The 16,956-nt window shown below is 49.0% G+C and overlaps 1 protein-coding gene across 1 annotated transcript in view; it reads left to right on the forward strand.

Moving 5' to 3' along the window:
* The window catches only part of LOC118942866 (transmembrane protein 178B), a 190,883-nt gene that overhangs the window by 158,213 nt on the left and 15,714 nt on the right, over window positions 1-16,956 (forward strand). Inside the window, exon 3 of the mRNA XM_036956805.1 lies at window positions 11,560-11,697. Within this exon, the coding sequence (XP_036812700.1) occupies window positions 11,560-11,697 (138 nt within the window). The remainder of the gene's footprint in view (window positions 1-11,559; window positions 11,698-16,956) is intronic.

Genomic DNA, 16,956 nt, shown 5'->3' on the forward strand with positions numbered 1-16,956 from the left:
GTGACCTTCTGAATGAATGGCCTGGACAGGGCCAATGGGTGACCTTCTGAATGAATGGCCTGGACAGGGCCAATGGGTGACCTTCTGAATGAATGGCCTGGACAGGGCCAATGGGTGACCTTCTGAATGAATGGCCTGGACAGGGCCAATGGGTGACCTTCTGAATGAATGGCCTGGACAGGGCCAATGGGTGACCTTCTGAATGAATGGCCTGGACAGGGCCAATGGGTGACCTTCTGAATGAATGGCCTGGACAGGGCCAATGGGTGACCTTCTGAATGAATGGCCTGGACAGGGCCAATGGGTGACCTTCTGAATGAATGGCCTGGACAGGGCCAATGGGTGACCTTCTGAATGAATGGCCTGGACAGGGCCAATGGGTGACCTTCTGAATGAATGGCCTGGACAGGGCCAATGGGTGACCTTCTGAATGAATGGCATGGACAGGGCCAATGGGTGACCTTCTGAATGAATGGCCTGGACAGGGCCAATGGGTGACCTTCTGAATGAATGGCCTGGACAGGGCCAATGGGTGACCTTCTGAATGAATGGTCTGGACAGGGCCAATGGGTGACCTTCTGAATGAATGGCCTGGACAGGGCCAATGGGTGACCTTCTGAATGAATGGCCTGGACAGGGCCAATGGGTGACCTTCTGAATGAATGGCCTGAACAGGGCCAATGGGTGACCTTCTGAATGAATGGCCTGAACAGGGCCAATGGGTGACCTTCTGAATGAATGACCTGGACAGGGCCAATGGGTGACCTTCTGAATGAATGGCCTGGACAGGGCCAATGGGTGACCTTCTGAATGAATGGCCTGTGAAAGCTGTTGCTGCTGACAGGTGAAGGTTTCTGGCCGGATACTTGTGACTGACTGTTCCATTTACAGGAATGTTCACAGTGAGGTCATGTCTGTCTGTTCCATTCATAGGAATGTTCACAGTGAGGTCATGTCTGTCTGTTCCAGTCATAGGAATGTTCACAGTGAGGTCATGTCTGTCTGTTCCATTAATAGGAATGTTCACAGTGAGGTCATGTCTGTCTGTTCCATTCATAGGAATGTTCACAGTGAGGTCATGTCTGTCTGTTCCATTCATAGGAATGTTCACAGTGAGGTCATGTCTGTCTGTTCCAGTCATAGGAATGTTCACAGTGAGGTCATGTCTGTCTGTTCCATTCTTAGGAATGTTCACAGTGAGGTCATGTCTGTCTGTTCCATTCATAGGAATGTTCACAGTGAGGTCATGACTGTCTGTTCCATTCATAGGAATGTTCACAGTGAGGTCATGTCTGTCTGTTCCAGTCATAGGAATGTTCACAGTGAGGTCATGTCTGTCTGTTCCATTCATAGGAATGTTCACAGTGAGGTCATGTCTGTCTGTTCCATTCATAGGAATGTTCACAGTGAGGTCATGTCTGTCTGTTCCATTCATAGGAATGTTCACAGTGAGGTCCTGTCTGTCTGTTCCAGTCATAGGAATGTTCACAGTGAGGTCATGTCTGTCTGTTACATTTACAGGAATGTTCACAGTGAGGTCATGTCTGTCTGTTCCATTCATAGGAATGTTCACAGTGAGGTCATGTCTGTCTGTTCCAGTCATAGGAATGTTCACAGTGAGGTCATGTCTGTCTGTTCCATTCATAGGAATGTTCACAGTGAGGTCATGTCTGTCTGTTCCATTCATAGGAATGTTCACAGTGAGGTCATGTCTGTCTGTTCCATTCATAGGAATGTTCACAGTGAGGTCATGTCTGTCTGTTCCAGTCATAGGAATGTTCACAGTGAGGTCATGTCTGTCTGTTCCATTCATAGGAATGTTCACAGTGAGGTCATGTCTGTCTGTTCCATTCATAGGAATGTTCACAGTGAGGTCATGTCTGTCTGTTCCAGTCATAGGAATGTTCACAGTGAGGTCATGTCTGTCTGTTCCATTCATAGGAATGTTCACAGTGAGGTCATGTCTGTCTGTTCCATTCATAGGAATGTTCACAGTGAGGTCATGACTGTCTGTTCCATTCATAGGAATGTTCACAGTGAGGTCATGTCTGTCTGTTCCATTCATAGGAATGTTCACAGTGAGGTCATGTCTGTCTGTTCCATTCATAGGAATGTTCACAGTGAGGTCATGTCTGTCTGTTCCAGTCATAGGAATGTTCACAGTGAGGTCATGTCTGTCTGTTCCATTCATAGGAATGTTCACAGTGAGGTCATGTCTGTCTGTTCCATTCATAGGAATGTTCACAGTGAGGTCATGTCTGTCTGTTCCATTCATAGGAATGTTCACAGTGAGGTCATGTCTGTCTGTTCCATTCATAGGAATGTTCACAGTGAGGTCATGTCTGCCTGCATGATACTAATGAGGGCCCCTTGCTGGTCTTCTCTATGCTGCATGTTCGGCTGTAACCTGGACATCTCTGGAACAGCTGTAGAAGCCAATCTTATGAGGTGGCGTTGACTGGGAGGGCCTGTAACAGACAAGTGGTAAATTGCATTAATAAGCCCTTTGCTTATTCACTTCACAACAAAAAATTACTATGCTAGTTGTATCTGCTTGTTTGAGGAATTAGCCTACTAGTTGACTATGCTAGTTGTATCTGCTTGGCTGGGGAATTAGCCGACTAGTTGACTTTGCTAGTTGTATCTGCTTGGCTGGGGGAATTAGCCGACTAGTTTTCTATGCTAGTTGTATCTGCTTGGCTGGGGAATTAGCCAACTAGTTGACTATGCTAGTTGTATCTGCTTGGCTGGGGAATTAGCCGACTAGTTGACTATGCTAGTTGTATCTGCTTGTTTGGGGAATTAGCCTACTAGTTTGCTATGCTAGTTGTATCTGCTTGTTTGAGGAATTAGCCTACTAGTTGACTATACTAGTTGTATCTGCTTGGCTGGGGAATTAGCCGACTAGTTTACTATGCTAGTTGTATCTGCTTGGCTGGGGAATTAGCCGACTAGTTGACTATGCTAGTTGTATCTGCTTGGCTGGGGAATTAGCCAACTAGTTTATCAAGCCAGACTGAAGCAGTCTGTGTCCTCAGGGCAGTAACTCAGATCACTATCAGAGGTCTCATGATGGCGTTTCACTACAAAACCTCCGAGTTGTATTTAGGTAGGCTAACGTTAGCCTGCTACCTAAGTAGCTATTAGCTAGCTAGATCGCTAATGTCAGCTATTCCTAGTGTCCAAGCCAGAGGCGAGTTGTACTGAGGTAGGCTAACATTAGCCTGCTACCTAAGTAGCTATTAGCTAGCTAGATCGCTAATGTCAGCTATTCCTAGTGTCCAAGCCAGATGCGAGTTGTACTGAGGTAGGCCAATGTTAACCAGCTAGCTAGGTAGCTATTAGCTAGCTAGATCGCTAATGCCAGCTATTCCTAGTGTCCAAGCCAGATGCGAGTTGTACTGAGGTAGGCTAACGTTAGCCTGCTACCTAAGTAGCTATTAGCTAGCTAGATCGCTAATGTCAGCTATTCCTAGTGATCGATAATGATGATCAAAGTATACGTGACCAGACACATAACCATCAGTCTGTGGTCTAACTACCGGTATACTTTTGTGGCAATTTCCTGTATTGCCAAATGATAAGAGAGCAAACACCAGGTCAGAGTTATACTTAAACTTCACTTTCAATAATAATTCAGCTTTTGCAATAGTATTTGACTTTCAACAGTTCAGTATCTCTAATGAAAAGTTGAGAGTGGTCAACGTAATGGCAACTGATATCTTTTATAGCAAAGATCCACACCCCCCCTAGTCGACATGACAAACCACAGATAATAGTGGTGTCCCCTTCTGTGTCTCGCTTCTCTGTTGACCTCACGGGCGAGGTGATTGGCTGGAAGAGTTGATTGACAGCTTGGTGCTCCAACACTGCCCCTCGGGTGACCTCACAGACCCTCTTCGTCAACAGAAAACAGAAACAGGAAACTGATTCTCCAGTTGTTTTATTAAGTTTAATGTTTTGACTAGATGGTCTTCTTCAAAGAGGAAACTTTTTGTTTTTCACGGCTATTCTATCTGTACCTTGAACCTGTACAGTCGCTGTTGACCCCTTGTCCTCTGTCCCCGAGGGACAGATGTGCCCTCTACTGTCCACTGACTAGGAAACCCTCTGTTGACTTCTGTCCACTGACTAGGAAATAGTCAGTCCTCCCTCTGTTGACCCCATGTCCCCCAGGGACAGATGTGCCCTCTTCTGTCCACTGACTAGGAAACCCTCTGTTGACCCCATGTCCCCCAGGGACAGATGTGCCCTCTACTGTCCACTGACTAGGAAACCGCCAGTCCTCCCTCTGTTCTATTACTCTGTCCTTTCAGTCCTCTCTCTCCGTCCCAATGCCCTGCTCCCTGTGGATCCTGCATGGCTGATCCTAGAGGGACAGCGTGGCGGCCAGCCTACTGCCAGCCTGTAAATCACCCATATGTCACTATACCCTGGGGATTACTGTCAGGCAGCAGGAGAACACCACACTACACAGCCACCAACCACAGGGCATATGTTGAAAGCTGTCTCTAAATAAATGGGGCATATGTCATCGTCTTATAATGTAGAGAAGGGAGAGGAGAGGAGAGGAGAGGAGAGGAGAGGAGAGGAGAGGAGAGGAAAGGAGAGGAGAGGAGGGGGAGGAGGAGAGGAGAGGAGAGTCCATCCCAGCGACCACCACTGTCCATCCCTCCTGCTATCAGTAGTAATTAGATTTCTCCTCTCCGTGGTTTTTTTCCCCTGGTGGCGGTTGACATCCGATAATGAAATGAAGCTCTATTACCCCCCCAACGGGCCCATCGCCACGGCAGCAGCAGCCAACCGGCCCCCTGCTCCTTGACAAGACAAGACGAGGAGAGATTCTGATGGCAGCAGAGTCCGTATGTGATCGCATTCCAAAAGGCACCTTATACCCTATTCCCTACATAGTGCACTAAAAGTTACTTGTGACCAGAGCACTATGGGATCGTACATAGGGAATAGGGTGCCATTTGGGACATATCCTCAGTCAGCGATCCTCCCTTCCCCTTGACAAAAACCCCTCCTCTCTCTTTCCCCCCAAATAAACAATATCCCTCGTCCCATCTGCCATCCCCCCCCCCCCCGCCACGAGCGCTTAGCACGCAACGCTGGTGTCTGTGACATCACGACATCGTGGTAGATCTCTGGCTTTGATGGTCTGGCCCGGGAGGGTAATAACCTGTAACCCCTCTGTTAGAGATCAAAGGAGGTGGTGGTCTGGGAGGGTATTAACCTGTACCCCCTCTGTTAGAGATCAAAGGAGGTGGTGGTCTGGGAGGGTATTAACCTGTACCCCCTCTGTTAGAGATCAAAGGAGGTGGTGGTCTGGCCCGGGAGGGTAATAACCTGTACCCCCTCTGTTAGAGATCAAAGGAGGAGGTGGTCTGGGAGGGTATTAACCTGTACCCCCTCTGTTAGAGATCAAAGGAGGTGGTGGTCTGGGAGGGTATTAACCTGTACCCCCTCTGTTAGAGATCAAAGGAGGTGGTGGTCTGGGAGGGTAGTAACCTTTACCCCCTCTGTTAGAGATCAAATAAGGTGGTGGTCTGGGAGGGTAGTAACCTGTACCCCCTCTGTTAGAGATCAAAGGAGGTGGTGGTCTGGGAGGGTATTAACCTGTATCCCCTCTGTTAGAGATCAAAGGAGGTGGTGGTCTGGGAGGGTATTAACCTGTACCCCCTCTGTTAGAGATCAAAGGAGGTGGTGGTCTGGGAGGGTATTAACCTGTACCCCCTCTGTTAGAGATCAAAGGAGGTGGTGGTCTGGGAGGGTAGTAACCTGTACCCCCTCTGTTAGAGATCAAAGGAGGTGGTGGTCTGGGAGGGTATTAACCTGTACCCCCTCTGTTAGAGATCAAAGGAGGTGGTGGTCTGGGAGGGTATTAACCTGTACCCCCTCTGTTAGAGATCAAAGGAGGTGGTGGTCTGGGAGGGTATTAACCTGTACCCCCTCTGTTAGAGATCAAAGGAGGTGGTGGTCTGGGAGGGTATTAACCTGTACCCCCTCTGTTAGAGATCAAAGGAGGTGGTGGTCTGGGAGGGTATTAACCTGTACCCCCTCTGTTACAGATCAAAGGAGGTGGTGGTGGTCTGGCCCGGGAGGGTAATAACCTGGACCCCCTCTGTTAGAGATCAAAGGAGGTGGTGGCCCGGGAGGGTATTAATCTGGACCCCCTCTGTTAGAGATCAAAGGAGGTGGTCTGGGAGGGTATTAACCTGTACCCCCTCTGTTAGAGATGAAAGGGGCCGGCAGTGGCAGTTAGCTGATCTCTGGCTATGGCACACACACACACATACATACACACACACACACACACACACACACAAAACATGTCTGCAATTAGCAGCAACACTCCTCTGTGTCAGAAGCAGGTCTGGTGAATCTGGGGGAAGCAGGAAGCAGCAGAAGGTGAATAATTGTGTACATGGATAATGTCTCTCCTGATGAGAGGATGATATCTGCACCTGCATCATTTACATACACACCTCAATCTCTCCCCACACCTCAATCTCTCCCCACACCTCAATCTCTCTCCTCCCTCCTCAATCTCTCCCCACACCTCAATCTCTCTCCCCTCCTCAATCTCTCCCCCCTCCTCAATCTCTCCCCCCTCCTCAATCTCTCCCCCCTCCTCAATCTCTCCCCCCTCCTCAATCTCTCCCCCCTCCTCAATCTCTCCCCCCTTGTATGAGTCTATGATTGCTTCCAGACCTGTGATGAATAACTAGATGCAATTTTTTTAGGTAACAAGGCAAGTCAGTTAAGAACAAATTCTTATTTACAATGATGACCTACCCCGGCCAAATCTGAACAACGCTGGGCCAACTGTGCGCCACCCTATGGGACTCCCAATCACAGCCGGATGTGATACAGCCTGGAATCAAACCAGGGACTGTAGTGATGCCTCTTGCACTGAGATGCAGTGCCTTTAAACCACTACTCCACACGGGAGCCTTTAGACCACTGCTCCACTCGGGAGCCTTTAGACCACTGCTCCACTCGGGAGCCTTTAGACCACCGCCCCACTCGGGAGCCTTTAAACCACCGCTCCACTCGGGAGCCTTTAGACCACCGCTCCACTCGGGAGCCTTTAGACCACCGCTCCACTCGGGAGCCTTTAGACCACCGCTCCACTCGGGAGCCTTTAGACCACCGCTCCACTCGGGAGCCTTTAGACCACTGCTCCACTCGGGAGCCTTTAGACCACTGCTCCACTCGGGAGCCTTTAGACCACTGCTCCACTCGGGAGCCTTTAGACCACTGCTCCACTCGGGAGCCTTTAGACCACTGCTCCACTCGGGAGCCTTTAGACCACTGCTCCACTTGGGAGCCTTTAGACCACTGCTCCACTCGGGAGCCTTTAGACCACTGCTCCACTTGGGAGCCTTTAGACCACTGCTCCACTCGGGAGCCTTTAAACCACCGCTCCAATCGGGAGCCTTTAGACCACTGCTCCACTCGGGAGCCTTTAGACCACTGCTCCACTTGGGAGCCTTTAGACCACTGCTCCACTCGGGAGCCTTTAAACCACCGCTCCAATCGGGAGCCTTTAGACCACTGCTCCACTCGGGAGCCTTTAGACCACTGCTCCACTCGGGAGCCTTTAAACCACCGCTCCAATCGGGAGCCTTTAGACCACTGCTCCACTCGGGAGCCTTTAGACCACTGCTCCACTCGGGAGCCTTTAGACCACTGCTCCACTCGGGAGCCTTTAAACCACTGCTCCACTCCGGGGGCCCAATGACATCTGGGTTCATCCTGTGAGGCTCGTTTTTGAAGTTTGAGATCCGTCCAGTTGAATTCGAACTACAAGCTGAGAAGAATCCTGATGAAATAGTATGATTATAGATCATATTAAATAGATCATATCTTACTCTCTTACGTCCAGATAACATTTTAGCTGCTGTCTCTCTCCATCTCTCTCCCTGCCCCACCTTCTCTCTCTCTCTTTCTCTCGCTCTCTATTTGTTCTGCTCTGGGGCAGTTAGGGCAGACATGGGACTGTTGATAGGTAGAGTATTTATGGGCCCTGTGGGACTGTGGGACAGATTACCTAGAGGGCGTTGGTGCTTGCCCGTCAAGGTTCTACGGGCCTCTCCCCACATCATTCTTCCTCAGCCCGTAAAAACATGCTCACGGACTGGCACACACCAGCAGCGGGAGCTCAAGGTGTTATCCTGAAATAGTATAGACAAACTAAGGTCATACGGTATAAGGAAGTGAGGTCATACGGTATAAGGAAGTGAAGTCATACGGTATAAGGAAGTGAGGTCATACGGTATAAGGAAGTGAGGTCATACGGTATTAGGAAGTGAGGTCATACAGTATTAGGAAGTGAGATCATACAGTATTAGGAAGTGAGGTCATACGGTATAAGGAAGTGAGATCATACGGTATTAGGAAGTGAGGTCATACGGTATTAGGAAGTGAGGTCATACGGTATTAGGAAGTGAGGTCATACGGTATTAGGAAGTGAGATCATACAGTATTAGGAAGTGAGGTCATACGGTATAAGGAAGTGAGATCATACGGTATTAGGAAGTGAGGTCATACGGTATTAGGAAGTGAGGTCATACGGTATTAGGAAGTGAGGTCATACGGTATAAGGAAGTGAGGCCATACAGTATAAGGAAGTGAGGTCATACGGTATAAGGAAGTGAGGTCATACGGTATTAGGAAGTGAGGTCATACGGTATTAGGAAGTGAGGTCATACGGTATAAGGAAGTGAGTTCATACGGTATTAGGAAGTGAGTTCATACGGTATTAGGAAGTGAGTTCATACGGTATTAGGAAGTGAGGTCATACGGTATTAGGAAGTGAGGTCATACGGTATAAGGAAGTGAGGTCAAACGGTATTAGGAAGTGAGGTCATACGGTATTAGGAAGTGAGGTCATACGGTATTAGGAAGTGAGGTCATACGGTATAAGGAAGTGAGGCCATACGGTCTTAGGAAGTGAGGTCATACGGTATTAGGAAGTAAGGTCATACGGTATTAGGAAGTGAGATCATACAGTATTAGGAAGTGAGGCCATACGGTATTAGGAAGTGAGGTCATACGGTATAAGGAAGTGAGTTCATACGGTATTAGGAAGTGAGGTCATACGGTATTTTGGAAGTGAGGTCATACGGTATTAGGAAGTGAGGTCATACGGTATTAGGAAGTGAGGTCATACGGTATTAGGAAGTGAGGTCATACGGTATTAGGAAGTGAGGTCATACGGTATTAGGAAGTGAGGTCATACGGTATTAGGAAGTGAGGACATACGGTATAAGGACGTGAGGTCATAATGTCAGGAGATCTGATACGAGCAACATTACAGATTTCTACATTTGTCTTCTGTAGACGCTACAGTTGATCTTCTATCTCTGCTGTGTCGTCAGTAGTCTGTTCACAGAGTCAGGGGTTAGGACTGTTACGTTGGGACACTTCCAATAGCTGAATCACAGGCTTCCTGACAGGGTCAGAGGTTAAGACAGTCCCAGTAGCTGAATGACAGGCTTCCTGACAGGGTCAGAGGTTAAGACAGTCCCAGTAGCTGAATGACTGGCGCCCTGACAGGGTCAGAGGTTAAAAACAGTTCCAGTAGCTGAATGACAGGCGTCCTGACAGGGTCAGAGGTCAAGACCGTTCCAGTAGCTATTTCTGTCTGAACGTTGCCTAACCCTTCTGTGTGTGTGTCTGAAAGTGGACTACAGTGTGTGTGTCTGAACGTGGACTACAGTGTGTGTGTGTGTCTGAGCGTGGACTACAGTGTGTGTGTGTCTGAACGTGGACTACAGTGTGTGTCTGAACTTAGACTACAGTGTGTGTGTCTGAACGTGGACTACAGTGTGTGTGTGTGTGTCTGAATGTGGACTACAGTGTGTGTGTGTCTGAACGTGGACTACAGTGTGTGTGTGTCTGAACGTGGACTACAGTGTGTGTGTGTGTGTCTGAACGTGGACTACAGTGTGTGTGTCTGAATGTGGACTACAGTGTGTGTGTCTGAACGTGGACTACAGTGTGTGTGTCTGAATGTGGACTACAGTGTGTGTGTGTCTGAACGTGGACTACAGTGTGTGTGTGTGTCAGAACGTGGACTACAGTGTGTGTGTGTCTGAACGTGGACTACAGTGTGTGTGTCTGAACGTGGACTACAGTGTGTGTGTGTGTGTCTGAATGTGGACTACAGTGTGTGTGTGTCTGAACGTGGACTACAGTGTGTGTGTGTCTGAACGTGGACTACAGTGTGTGTGTGTGTGTCTGAACGTGGACTACAGTGTGTGTGTGTCAGAACGTGGACTACAGTGTGTGTGTGTCAGAACGTGGACTACAGTGTGTGTGTCAGAACGTGGACTACAGTGTGTGTGTGTCTGAACGTGGACTACAGTGTGTGTGTGTCTGAACGTGGACTACAGTGTTTGTGTGTGTCTGAACGTGGACTACAGTGTGTGTGTGTGTCTGAACGTGGACTACAGTGTGTGTGTGTCTGAACGTGGACTACAGTGTGTGTGTGTCAGAACGTGGACTACAGTGTGTGTGTGTCAGAACGTGGACTACAGTGTGTGTGTGTCTGAACGTGGACTACAGTGTGTGTGTGTCAGAACGTGGACTACAGTGTGTGTGTGTCTGAACGTGGACTACAGTGTTTGTGTGTATCTGAACGTGGACTACAGTGTGTGTGTCTGAACGTAGACTACAGTGTGTGTGTCTGAACGTGGACTACAGTGTGTGTCTGAACGTGGACTACAGTGTGTGTGTCTGAACGTGGACTACAGTGTGTGTGTGTCAGAACGTGGACTACAGTGTGTGTGTCAGAACGTGGACTACAGTGTGTGTGTGTCAGAACATAGACTACAGTGTGTGTGTCAGAACGTGGACTACAGTGTGTGTGTGTCTGAACGTGGACTACAGTGTTTGTGTGTGTCTGAACGTGGACTACAGTGTGTGTGTGTCTGAACGTGGACTACAGTGTTTGTGTGTGTCTGAACGTGGACTACAGTGTGTGTGTGTCAGAACGTGGACTACAGTGTGTGTGTGTCTGAACGTGGACTACAGTGTGTGTGTGTCTGAACGTGGACTACAGTGTTTGTGTGTGTCTGAACGTGGACTACAGTGTGTGTGTGTCAGAACGTGGACTACAGTGTGTGTGTGTCAGAACGTGGACTACAGTGTTTGTGTCTGAACTTAGACTACAGTGTGTGTGTCTGAACGTGGACTACAGTGTGTGTGTGTCAGAACGTGGACTACAGTGTGTGTGTGTCAGAACGTGGACTACAGTGTGTGTGTCTGAACTTAGACTACAGTGTGTGTGTCTGAACGTGGACTACAGTGTGTGTGTGTCAGAACGTGGACTACAGTGTGTGTGTGTCTGAACGTGGACTACAGTGTGTGTGTCTGAACGTGGACTACAGTGTGTGTGTCTGAACGTGGACTACAGTGTGTGTGTCAGAACGTGGACTAGTGTGTGTGTCTGAACATGGACTACAGTGTGTTTGTGTCAGAACGTGGACTACAGTGTGTGTGTTGTAACCATGCTAACTCTCCCCTCTTGTATCTCTCCTGTCTCTCCAGACCTGCGGCGGATGACGGCAGGCTTCATGGGCATGGCTGTAGCCATCATTCTGTTTGGCTGGACGATAGGTGTTCTGGGATGCTGCTGGGATAGAGGACTGATGCAGTACGTGGCAGGATTACTGTTCCTCATGGGAGGTAAGAGGACAACACAGATTACTGTTCCTCATGGGAGGTAAGAGGACAACACAGATTACTGTTCCTCATGGGAGGTAAGAGGACAAAACAGATACTGTTCCTCATGGGAGGTAAGAGGACAGCACAGATACTGTTCCTCATGGGAGGTAAGAGGACAGCACAGATACTGTTCCTCATTGGAGGTAAGAGGACAGCACAGATTACTGTTCCTCATGGGAGGTAAGCGGACAACACAGATTACTGTTCCTCATGGGAGGTAAGAGGACAACACAGATAATGTTCCTCATGGGAGGTAAGAGGAGAACACAGATACTGTTCCTCATGGGTGTTAAGAGGACAACATAGATTACGTTTCCTCATGGGAGGTAAGAGGACAAAACAGATACTGTTCCTCATGGGAGGTAAGAGGACAGCACAGATTACTGTTCCTCATGGGAGGTAAGAGGACAGCACAGATACTGTTCCTCGTGGGAGGTAAGAGGACAGCACAGATACTGTTCCTCATGGGAGGTAAGAGGACAACACAGATTACTGTTCCTCATGGGAGGTAAGAGGACAACATAGATTACTGTTCCTCATTGGAGGTAAGAGGACAGCACAGATACTGTTCCTCATGGGAGGTAAGAGGACAAAACAGATACTGTTCCTCATGGGAGGTAAGAGGACAGCACAGATACTGTTCCTCATGGGAGGTAAGAGGACAAAACAGATACTGTTCCTCATGGGAGGTAAGAGGACAGCACAGATACTGTTCCTCATGGGAGGTAAGAGGACAACACAGTTTACTGTTCCTCATGGGAGGTAAGAGGACAACATAGATTACTGTTCCTCATGGGAGGTAAGAGGACAGCACAGATACTGTTCCTCATGGGAGGTAAGAGGACAGCACAGATACTGTTCCTCATGGGAGGTAAAAGGACAACACAGATTACTGTTCCTCATGGGAGGTAAGAGGACAACATAGATTACTGTTCCTCATGGGAGGTAAGAGGACAGCACAGATACTGTTCCTCATGGGAGGTAAGAGGACAACACAGATTACTGTTCCTCATGGGAGGTAAGGAGGACAACACAGATACTGTATCTCATTCAAGTCATGGCTCCGGATTCACCAAACACTTCTTTAAGAAAAAGTACAAAGGATGCTTTTAAATGCAAAAAAAAAAAGTAACATATTCATAAGATAATTTGTATTGGGGGCCCTAAATCCTGGTGATCAGGTAAATCAATCTGGGGCGGCAGGTAGGCTAGTGGTTAGAGCGTTGGACTAGCAACCGAAAGTTTGCTACATCGAATCCTCGAGCTGACAAGGTAAAAAAAATCTGTCGTTTTGACTCTGAACAAGGCAGTTAACCCACTGTTACAAAATTCCTCACTGTTCAAATCACTAATGGTCCACACTCACTCACAGTCGTGGTGAAAGCCCGACAGCGCCTGTTCTTCCCCCTCAGGGGGTTGAAAAGGTTTGGCATGGGCCATCAAATTGTCAAAAAGTTCTACAGCTGAACCATTGAGAGCATATTGATTTGGTATGGTAATGTCACCGCCGTTAATGACTCCAGCCTCCCAAGCCATAGACTGTTCTCTCTGCTTCCGCACGGCAAGCGGTACCGGTGCATCAAGTCTGACACCAACAGTCTCCTGAACAGCTCTATCCCCAAACCAAATCGCTAACGAAATGGCTAACTAAAATGGCTAACTAAATAGCTAACGAAATGGCTAACTAAATAGCTAACTAAATGGCTAACGAAATGGCTAACTAAATAGCTAACTAAATATCTGAGTTGACCCTTGTATTGTATTCTTATTTACACACATACACACCGACTCTAAACACACCGACACCTATACACTCCGACTCTATACACACCGACTCTATACATACTGACTCTATACACACCGACAGCGCCCTACACACTACACACAGGGGGGGTTACTTTGAACCGGAATAGCACCAGCTCAGGGGGGGTTACTGTGAACGGGTATAGCACCAGCCCAGGGGGGATACTGTGAACGGGAATAGCACCAGCTTAGGGGGGATACTATGAACGGGAATAGCACCAGCTCAGGGGGGGTTACTGTGAACGGGAATAGCACCAGCTCAGGGGGGGTTGCTATGAATGGGAATAGCACCAGCTCAGGGGGGGTTACTGTGAATGGGAATAGCATCAGCTCAGGGGGGGTTACTGTGAACGGGAATAGCATCAGCTCAGGGGGGGTTGAAGTGAATGGGAATAGCACCAGCTCAGGGGGGGTTGCTGTGAACGGGAATAGCACCAGCTCAGGGGGGGATACTGTGAACGGGAATAACACCAGCTCAGGGGGGGTTACTGTGAACGGGAATAGCACCAGCTCAGGGGGGGGTTACTGTGAACGGGAATAGCACCAGCTCAGGGAGGGTTACTGTGAAAGAGCATAGCATCAACAGCCACATTGAGGACTGATTGTGTGGTGTGGAGGTGCTGAGGGAACTCTCATTAGTAGTGCTGGTGACTCTGATTAACAGCCTGCCTTCTCTATGCCCCACACACACACACAGGGAGACAGTGGCGGTAACATCACACTAATAAAATATGTCATGCACGGCAGAAGGGGAGGGGGGGAGGAGAGAGAGGGGGGGGCAGAGGGAGAGGAAGAGGGACAGAGAGAGAGGGGGGAGAGAGGGAGAGAGAGAGAGGAAAGCTTTGACTATGTACAGACTCAGTGAGCATAGCCTTGCTATTGAGAAAGGCCGCCGTAGGCAGACATGGCTCTCAAGAGAAGACAGGCTATGTGCTCACTGCCCACAAAATGAGGTGGAAACTGAGCTGCACTTCCTAACCTCCTGCCCAATGTATGACCATATTAGAGAGACATATTTCCCTCAGATTACACAGATCCACAAAGAATTCGAAAACAAATCCAAATTTGAAAAACTCCCATATCTACTGGGTGAAATTCCACAGTGTGCCATCACAGCAGCCAGATTTGTGACCTGTTGCCACAAGAAAAGGGCAACCAGTGAAGAACACACACCATTGTAAATACAACCCATATTTATGCTTATTTATTTTATCTTGTGTCCTTTAACCATTTGTACATTGTTAAAACACTGTATATATATATATATATATATATATATATATATAATATGACATTTGTAATGTCTTTACTGTTTTGAAACCTCTGTATGTGTAATGTTTACTGTTAATTTTTGTTGTTTTTCACTTTATATTTTCACTTTGTATGTTGTCTACCTCACTTGCTTTGGCAATGTTAACACATGTTTCCCATGCCAATAAAGCCCTTGAATTGAATTGAGAGGGGGAGAGAGGGGGGGAGGAGAGAGAGAGGGGGGGGGGGCAGAGGGAGAGGAAGAGGGACAGAGAGAGAGGGGGGAGAGAGGGAGAGAGAGAGAGAGGGAGAGAGGGGGAGAGAGGGGGGAGGGAGAGACGAGAGAGAGAGAGAGGGGAGAGAGAGAGAGGGGAGAGAGAGAGAGAAAGATGGGGGGAGAGAGACGAGAGAGAGAGAGAGAGAGAGAGAGAGAGAGAGAGAGGGGGGAGAGGGAGAGAGGGAAAGAGAGAGAGAGAGGAGGGAGAAAGGGAGAGGGAGAGACAAGAGAGAGAGAGACAAAGAGGGGGGGAGAGGGAGGGAGAGACAAGAGAGAGAGAGAGGGAGGGAGAGAAAGCGAGAGAGAGAGAGAGAGAGGGGGGAGAAAGCGAAAGAAAGAGGGGGGGAGAGAGAGACAAGAGAGAGAGAGGGGGGGGGAGAGAGAAAGAGGGGGGAGAGGGGGGAGGGAGAGACAAGAGAGAGAGGGAGGGAGGGAGGGAGAGAGAGAGAGAGAGAGAGGGGGAGAGAGAGAAAGAGGGGGGAGGGAGAGAGAGAGAGAGAGAGAGAGAGAGAGAGGGGGGAGAAAGAGAGAAAGAGGGGGGAGAGAGGGGGGAGGGAGAGACGAGAGAGAGAGAGAGAGAGAGGGGGGAGGGGAGAGAGAGAGAAAGAGGGGGAGGAGAGAAAGAGAAGGGAGAGACAAGAGAGAGAGAGAGAGAGAGGGAGGGAGAGATAGAGAAAGTGAGAGGGGGGAGAAAGAGAGAGATAGAGGGGGGAGAGGGGGGGAGGAAGAGACAAGAGAGAGAGAGAGAGGGGGGGGAAGAGAAAGAGGAGGGGAGAGGGGGAGGGAGAGACAAGAGAGAGAGAGGGAGGGAGAGAGAGAGAGGGGGGGAGAAGGAGAGAGAGGGAAAGAGAGAGAGAGGAGGGAGAGACGAGAGAGAGGGGGTGGAGAGAGAGAGAGAGAGGGGGTGGAGGGAGAGACAATAGAGAGAGATAGGGAGGGAGAGAGGGAGAGAGAGAGAGAAAGAGAGAGAGATGGTTACAATAGAAATGAAGAAAAACAGAGGGAATAAAGCAGGTCAGATTACTGTGGCCAGGTCAGATTACTGTGGCCAGGTCAGATTACTGTGGCCCGGTCAGATTACTGTGGCCAGGTCATATGACTGTGGCCCGGTCAGATTACTGTGGCCAGGTCAGATTACTGTGGCCCGGTCAGATTACTGTGGCCCGGTCAGATTACTGTGGCCAGGTCATATGACTGTGGCCAGGTCTGCAACCCAAATGGCCCGGTCAGATTACTGTGGCCCGGTCAGATTACTGTGGCCAGGTCAGATTACTGTGGCCCGGTCAGATTACTGTGGCCAGGTCATATGACTGTGGCCAGGTCTGCAACCCAAATGGCCCGGTCAGATTACTGTGGCCCGGTCAGATTACTGTGGCCAGGTCAGATTACTGTGGCCAGGTCAGATTACTGTGGCCCGGTCAGATTACTGTGGCCAGGTCAGATTACTGTGGCCCGGTCAGATTACTGTGGCCAGGTCAGATTACTGTGGCCCGGTCAGATTACTGTGGCCAGGTCAGATTACTGTGGCCAGGTCAGATTACTGTGGCCAGGTCTGCAACCCAAATGGCCCGGTCAGATTACTGTGGCCAGGTCTGCAACCCAAATGGCCGGGTCAGATTACTGTGGCCAGGTCAGATTACTGTGGCCAGGTCAGATTACTGTAGCCAGGTCAGATTACTGTGGCCAGGTCAGATTCAAGTTGATTGATTGTTACACAGTTTTACTGATGTTATAGTAAGTGCAGAGAAATTACTATAGTTCCGGGCAGGGTACTGGGGGAGACAAGTAACAGTGACTATAGTTCAGGGTACTGGGGGGAGACTAGTAACAGTGACTATAGTTCAGGGCAGGGTACTGGGGGGAGGCTAGTAACAGTGACTATAGTTCAG

The sequence above is a fragment of the Oncorhynchus mykiss genome, chromosome 21, assembly GCF_013265735.2.
Source record: "Oncorhynchus mykiss isolate Arlee chromosome 21, USDA_OmykA_1.1, whole genome shotgun sequence".
Classification (NCBI taxonomy): Eukaryota; Metazoa; Chordata; class Actinopteri; order Salmoniformes; family Salmonidae; genus Oncorhynchus; species Oncorhynchus mykiss.